At 33.6% G+C, this 7,776-nt stretch overlaps 1 protein-coding gene across 2 annotated transcripts; it reads left to right on the top strand.

Moving 5' to 3' along the window:
* The first annotated feature begins 313 nt into the window (after nucleotides 1-313).
* On the top strand, nucleotides 314-7,034 carry LOC150098539 (uncharacterized). 2 transcript variants are annotated; one of them, XM_090405424.1, is made up of 2 exons: nucleotides 314-343; nucleotides 4,646-7,034. In XM_090405424.1, the coding sequence occupies exon 2, from the start codon at nucleotides 5,213-5,215 to the stop codon at nucleotides 6,563-6,565; it is 1,353 nt and encodes a 450-aa protein (XP_090261550.1). In that variant the 5' UTR covers nucleotides 314-343; nucleotides 4,646-5,212; the 3' UTR covers nucleotides 6,566-7,034. The 2 variants fall into 2 exon arrangements, with proteins under 2 accessions (XP_090261550.1, XP_090261549.1); XM_090405423.1 differs by lacking the exon at nucleotides 314-343 and adding an exon at nucleotides 442-575.
* Nucleotides 7,035-7,776: the final 742 nt, after the last annotated feature.

Below are 7,776 nucleotides of genomic sequence, written 5' to 3'. Positions count from 1 at the left end.
AATATCTTTCGCTTAACCATCCGGTAAATACCTCTCAAGAGATTAATCGTATCAGTCATGTCTCCCCTTCTTTTCTTTCGGCCAAAATCTGCAGATTACTTGACTTTAATCAATCCTTATAGCTAACATTCCGAAATCCCGAAATCATTTCTGTTAACCGCCTCTTTCCAAAGTATCTTCATTATCTCTAAACCCCGCTGACCAGATAGGAGCAAAGTAGTCCAGGTGTGGCCTGATCAGGGCCTTGTATGTAAAATTGGAATCTGATGCCAGATGACGCTGTTGTGCACAAACCGTCTGCTGTTGTCTGAACTGAGCCTTCATCAAAGGAAGTATCGATCAGGTGGATTGAGTATTGTTCATATATCTTATTTCGTTCATTTCCTTTTCCATTACTTTTTATTAATTTTTTTGTGGTAGATGGTTAGAATATATTATGGCTTAACCTGGTAAGTTGTCATTCAGTTAACCTACACTAATTTCCTTTATGAATGTTTGGTGAGGTATGCTGAACGGCGTGTAATGTTTACCTATGATATACAGCAACTATAGACAAGACCTTTCTGTTTATGTTGGTAAGTATATAATTAGCCGTTATAGCTGGATACTCTTTACCGTCATAAATTTGATCCACACAGTTGCTACCTTGCTGATCAGTAAATGTTTTCTGCTAGCTAATTTTTAATTTGTTCGCTTAAGCCGATCTATTTTTTTTTTATTTTTTAAATTGAAATCCATCGCGAAAGGTAGTAAAAATATAGCCCATTTTTTGTATTTTAGTTTACGGCCGAAGCGACTTAGATATGAGGCTAGTGTATTATGACTGTTAATTGCGTGTGCTGTAATGGCCGGTTTTCTGCATTCTGGAATGAAAAAAAACTCCACCCCCGTATGAGAGTGGCTAACTCGCCTGAAGTATAAAAAAAAAAAAAAAAAAATTCTCGTTCCTGATGGGATTTGAACAGAGGCGCATTCAGCCAAGAATCAGATAATCTGGAATCCCGTTTTCTGTATATTCTCAGGCCAGTTAGTCTGTTAGCACGATAGGACAAAAAAGTTTCCCCTAAGAGGAATCCATGCTGTCTCTATATGATACAGATTAACGAATCTTCATTTGAAAATGCCTAATAAAAGTTATAAAAGGGACATCCCAAATAGGAGTTGATCATGTCTTTTCAAGTAAACTTATTTGTTACCAACAGACTTTTTTTTTGTTAGACAGGCTGGGATCTTACTATACTGAAAATGCCTACCTGAAAAAAAATCACCAGCCATAGGCTACAAATGACAGAAATAGAAGGAAACAAATATGAAAAAATTTCACTAGTAATTATTGATATGGAATTCAGTCTTGGAAATGTTTTTTTTTTTTTTCAAGTGCAGGAGAAAATTGAGTTGGCACAACTGGAGGAAGTCTATGTAACCCATACTAGTCATTACAAAGAAGCAGTCAGTGAGATGACAACAAAGTCATGTTTAACATATACACATAACACATTGTGCAGGGCCATTATGGGGTATTTGTTAATTACTCCTCACATACACACACACACACATAGAAAGAAGTGAATATAAAAATATCAACAGATAACAATACTAAGAAAAAATTTAATAGCATTACCAATGGTTTTATTAATAAAGTAGTAATGTAATCTTAAGGAAGAAGCAGATTTCCTCCTCAAAAAAAAAAAAAGATGTTTTCTGCTGCATAGGATTTGACATGTGACATACAGCTATTTGTTAATGATCCAAAGATAGGTAGGGTAATCAGGAGTGCTGTTGATATGCATGACTTGCAGAATGATTTGAAAGGAAAGGACAAGAGGGCATCCTTGGAAACTGAGAATGAATGCTATCAAGGAGGGGATCAGGGCTAGATTTTTTCACATAGAGTAGTGTGTGAGTGGAATGAATTGCCATTGTATGTTGTATGCACAGGTAACATGAATGAATTCAAAAACAGGTATGACAGATGAAGCAAATAGTATGGCCTCTCTCAATGAGTTCCTGACTCCCTGGAGTCTCTCTTAATAATAATAAAAATAATACAAGAAATCAGCCAAAGAATACACTCAGTAGACAGATAGAAATACTATGGGCAGCATTGGTAGATGATGGATAATGCCACATTATGCAGATAGTGGGTGTAGTTTTCACTCACATGAGACTTCACAGGTGCCAATCAATAATAACAATAATTGCAAATAGAAAAAATAAAGCATATCATATAATAAATTTAGTTTAATCCTTTATCCAAGTGTGAGCAAACAAAGTTTGCACCTAAAAGTATCTTCAGGACTGGGATAAGGTGGTATAACACCAGGGCACTCCTTGCAAAGGTGGAGCAAGATACCAGCACTCCTATCTCAGTATCTCCCATAATGCAAAACACATCTCCTTGCGGATATGTCTAATGTTATGCATTAAGGGAAGGGCCACAACCCAGACTAGTTTCGACCCGACTGAAGAGACCTCAATAAAGGTCGAAACTAGTCTGGGTTGTGGCCCTTCCCTTAATGCATAATATTAGACATATCCGCAAGGAGATGTGTTTTGCATTATGGGAGATACTGAAATAGGAGTGCTGGTAGCTTTCTCCACCTTTGCAAGGAGTACCTTGGTGTTGTACCACCTTACCCCAGTCCTGAATATACTTTCAGGTGCAAACTTTGTTTGCTCACACTTGGATAAAGGATTAAACTAAATTTATTATACTCTAACCAAGTGAAAAATAAACTTTTTCAAACATAGCATATCATAAATAAGATAATAAAAATTACATCACAACTAACAGCAAAATAGCCAAATATCACAATTTACAAATAACAAAAACACCACAACCAAAAAAATCATTTAAATTAAACATGTTCAAACACTTGATGTCCTGTTACAAGCTTTGTGAATACAAAATAACAAAAGCAAGTGCCATTTTCCAATACCAAGAAATTCTGTACCATCCCAAAGCATCTCAGGCCTGCAACACTTGATATTAAAAATAAAAAAAAGCTACAAAGAACCTCCAAGAGTGATAGGAATATTAGCCATAAAATGGAAGCAACAAAAACTGAACTGAGCTCAAGAGAAAGTGGATTGAATTTATGATAGATAGTTGTTATTCAACATATTGCACTCTTCTTTGCTGAGTTAAGTATTTTTGGAAGCCCATAGGAACAGCTCACCCCAAATGTCAGAAACAGCATTTAATACTTGGACATATTTGTGATTTCTACAAAAGTAATGCTTTGAGCAGAAGAGAAAAACCTAATTTTTTAGATTTTGAGAAAATTATATTATTATTATTATTATGTGACACAACCAGGGAGTCTAAGGACTCATCATGGAAGGGCACACTACTCTACTTTACTAAATACATCTCATCCTCTCCATTACTACTTAATGCTATGCCTACAACACTGTTACCATCATCACTAACAACAGTATTTTTTGTCTGTAAATGGGATGAAAAACCCAAGTTTCCATTAGAAAAAACCCTACTACCACTGTGTGAGATTGGCTAACTCACAAATATGTTTATGCCAAGACAGATTTTAGCTTAGTATTATCTTGAGAGAAATCTAGTCTGGTATAAGTAATTTGGGTTTTGTCAAAAGTAAAGCTGAATGATTTTTTTGGGAGGGAGGATGACAATAAGACAGTTCGGTGTTTTACTAGCATTGCCATTAATAAGGTTATCAAAGTCCTCATTGAAGAGTAGTTTGGAGAGGAGTTCTGAAAGTGCTTGATTTGTGAAGTGAGGTTTATCAAATGAGAAAGAGGAATGCAGTACACTGCTATCAACAAAATTATAGACTGGATTTGCAGTCAACAGAAGAAGGTCATTTATATATAGAAAGTAAAGTGTAGGTGAAAGAACACATGAAATCTTAGCATTGGTTGTAAAGGCTGAAAATCAAGATTCATCTACTATCACATAAATGTGCAACCAAAGAGAAAATTTGCAATTCCCTTAAAGAAATAGGAATACACCATGTTTGCTTACTTCATAGGCCTTGTGCAAAACAGGCACATGCCTTAGAGATTAAGAGCAACCATTGGAGACAGAACTCTCCATAATTTCTGGAAGAAATAAGTATAAAACGAACTGTATCTGCTGTGGAGTCCACTTTAAACTTCCTATAAGCAAACTGGTAGTTAGTTCACTCTGATCATTTCTTGCAGCAACTAATTGCATCCAAGTTCAGCATTATATCACTCCTCTGATCATTTCCTGCAGCAACTAAATGCATTCAAATTCAGCATTCTCCCCATCAGTTTTATCAATATTTTAGACATCTGAGGTTTAGCCAAAGTTCCATTGTCTTGGTTGTTTCAAAGAAAATGTCTTCAGCTCTTTTATACCCATTCTGCTTTAACTGTTTTTGTTTGTGTGTTCATGTGATTGTTGTTTATGTACTGTTATTTGCACTTGTGCCAGTTTTGATGATGTGATGAGTGACCAGAATTCGTGTTTGGGTTTTGGTTTTTCTAAAACATACTAGTCTGCTAGCTTATTAATAGTTTCTAGACAAGATAAATGTGATATTTTATTTTAACTGATGTAAAAAATAGTTTCTTTCAGTTTTGAAACCATTTTGTGAACATGTGATAAATTCTTATTATTAAATTATTGTTTTCATTCTTTCAGGAATAAACTGTCTGAATCCCAAAAATAATACAGCACAAGTGTGATGTTATATAGACAGAAGACATACATTTGAAAAATTCATGATACATATTTCTATTTTGATACTGTCATCATGAAGTGCATGGAAATAATCACCAGTTTACTATGAAAGAAAAACAATTCAAGAAATAATATTGGAAACCCTGCAGTCATGGAAACAGAATTACATTTGCTACAGAAATTAAACACCAGCAAAAATCTATTATATTCTCTACAAAAACAGTTCTGCAAATCAAGGAAGCTCATCATGGAAAATAACCATGAAAATTGACAAAAGTGCATAATAATGAAAAGAATTTGCATAAGAAATATAAAACATTTGTTTCTTCACATTCAGAAGAAATGAGTTTCTTGTGAAGTATGTGGCAAGGCATCCTCAAGACCAAATTATTTAAAGATATACCAAAGAATTCATACTCAGGAGAAACTCTATTCATGCAAAATATGTGATGAGGCATTTTCACAATCAAGTAATATAAAAACAAACCTAAGAATTCATATGCATGAGAAACCATTTTCATGTGAAATATGTGGGAAGGTATTTTTCCAATTGGGCACACTGAAACCACACCTACATATGTGTATACCCAGGAGAAGACTTTTTCATGTAGAGTTTGTGGCAAACCATTTACCAGAGAAAGTCATTTAAAACAGCATTTATTAATTCATTCTCAGAAAAAACTATTTTCATGTAATATATGTGGAAAGTCATTTTCAAGATCAAGTAATCTAAAAGAGCATCTCAGAATCCACACTGGGGAAAAATTGGTTTCCTGTGAAATATGTGGCAAGACATTTTCACGACCAAATTATCTAAAAACACACCTAAGGATACATACTCAGGAGAAGCCATTTTCATGTGAAATATGTAATAAGACATTTTCACAATCAAGTAATTTAAAAATACACCTACGAGTTCATACAAAAGAGAAACCAGTTTCATGTGAAATATGTGGTAAAGCATTTTCTCAGTCAAGTCATATGAAAACACACCAACAAGTTCATACTCAGGAGAAGACATTTTCATGTGGTTTATGTGGTAAAAAATTTTCTAGGGAAAGTCATTTAAAACAACATTTACTAATTCACTCTCAAGAGAAACCTTTTTCTTGTAAAACATGTGGCAAGGCATTTTCAAGAACAAGTTGTCTAAAAATGCACCTAATAGTTCACAGTCAGGAGAAACTGTTTTCATGTGAAATATGTGGCAAGACATTTTCACGATCTAGTAATTTAAAAACACACCTAGTAATTCATAGCCAGGAGAAACCTTTTTCATGTGGAACATGTGGTAAGGCATTTTCACTAAAAAGTAATCTTAGATCACACATTGTAGAAGTCCACAATCAGGAAAAGACATTTTGTTGTGGAACATGTAATAGAAAATTTTCTAGATTAAGTCATTTGAAACAACATTTATTAGTTCATTCTCAGGAGAAATTATTTTCATGTGAAATATGTGGCAAAACATTCTCACAATCAAGTAATCTGAAAACACACCTGGGAGTTCATACTCAGGAGAAACCAGTTTCATGTGAAATATGTGGCAAGGCATTTTCACAATTAAATTATCTAAAAACACACCTAAGAATTCATACTCAGGAGAAACCATTTGCATGTGAAATGTGCAGCATAGCATTTTCACGATCAAGTAACTTGAAAGCACATGTAAGAATTCACACCCAGGAAAAACCAGTTTCATGTAACATATGTGGCAAGTCATTTTCACGATCAAATTATCTAAAAACACATTTAAGAATTCATACTCAGGAGAAACCATTTTCTTGTAAAATTTGTCATAAGGCATTTTCACAATCGAGTACTTTAAAATCACATGTAAGAACTCATGCTGAAGAAGAACTGTTATCATGCAAAATATGAGTCAAGGTCTTTCCATATCATATTTATCTAAAACATTTTATTGAATTAGAAAACACCCTACAGTATTTCTTATTTATAAAAGAAACTTTGTGGAATATGCAAAAGTGCATTTCAGTAAAAGACACATTTACTTATATTGAGAAGAAACCCTTTCTCATTGAGAGATATGTGCACCTAGATATTTTCCCATCATGCATGCAGGAGAATCTCATATTAGTTTCAGAAGACATTAATTGAATTAATTGAATTTGTTTGAAAATGGAGATGTAAATGGAGGAATTCATTACAGAATATAATACCAGAAACACTTGCATTTAATACTGTTGTTGTAAACTTTTCAACTAAGTTTCATAGTGATTGTCGATATAGTTATAAAAAAAACTCAAGAAAGAGCAATTTAATTCAAACACATGATATTATGTGCAATATTGGCTGCAGAATAGCTCCATTCTGAATTAATAGATATTACAAATAAATTATAATAAACTGATTTAGTTAATTCATTATTTTAGATGATAAACAAATTTTGATTGTAATTATGGAACACATGATTGGTGAATATTGTTTTTGGTTTTTATATATAAGTTGGCCAGTCTTGAAGTTACTTCACATGCAAACTTTATTTGCTTACTTTTGAAAAAATGATCAAACCAAGAATATCATTTCTTAGCACCTTTAACTTATAATAAAACCAAGTGGAAAAATTTTCAACATCTCTCTTTGAGACTCTCTGTGGAAGGGTGGCCCATCACAGAATGAAGCCACTGCTGAATAAAATGATCCTTTGGGTCACTCACAGTTGCTAAGCTTAGAGCGATCTAGGAGATTGCTGAGTTTTTGGAGACTTCCCTTCATATATATAGTCAAAGTGGTCTGGGTAGTGGCTCTTCCCATAATGCATAGCATTATACATGTTTGGAAGGATATGTGCATTGCATTATGGGATACTAAGGCAATTAATATGAAGGCCTTTATATATGATGAAATATATGAGTTACCTAATCATGAAGTTACACTGTGTGTAAACTTTTTTTGCTTACACTTTGATAAAGGATGAAAGTAAGAATATAATTTCTTGGTATCTTTAATTTATTTTAGAATATTGGTGAATAAAACCAAAATGTCACACAAAGGTTATTTTCATCTAGAAAGACTACAAAGAAAGCTGTGAAGCAAAATTTACAACCTGAATCTGAATAAATACAATTGCC

Source organism: Typopeltis vanoorti, chromosome 15 (assembly GCF_054136105.1).
Source record: "Typopeltis vanoorti isolate ZY-2024b chromosome 15, IOZ_Tvanoo_1.0, whole genome shotgun sequence".
Taxonomy (NCBI): domain Eukaryota; kingdom Metazoa; phylum Arthropoda; class Arachnida; order Uropygi; family Thelyphonidae; genus Typopeltis; species Typopeltis vanoorti.
Note: the sequence above shows the minus strand (reverse complement) of the source record. Positions and strands in the feature narration are given on the sequence as shown.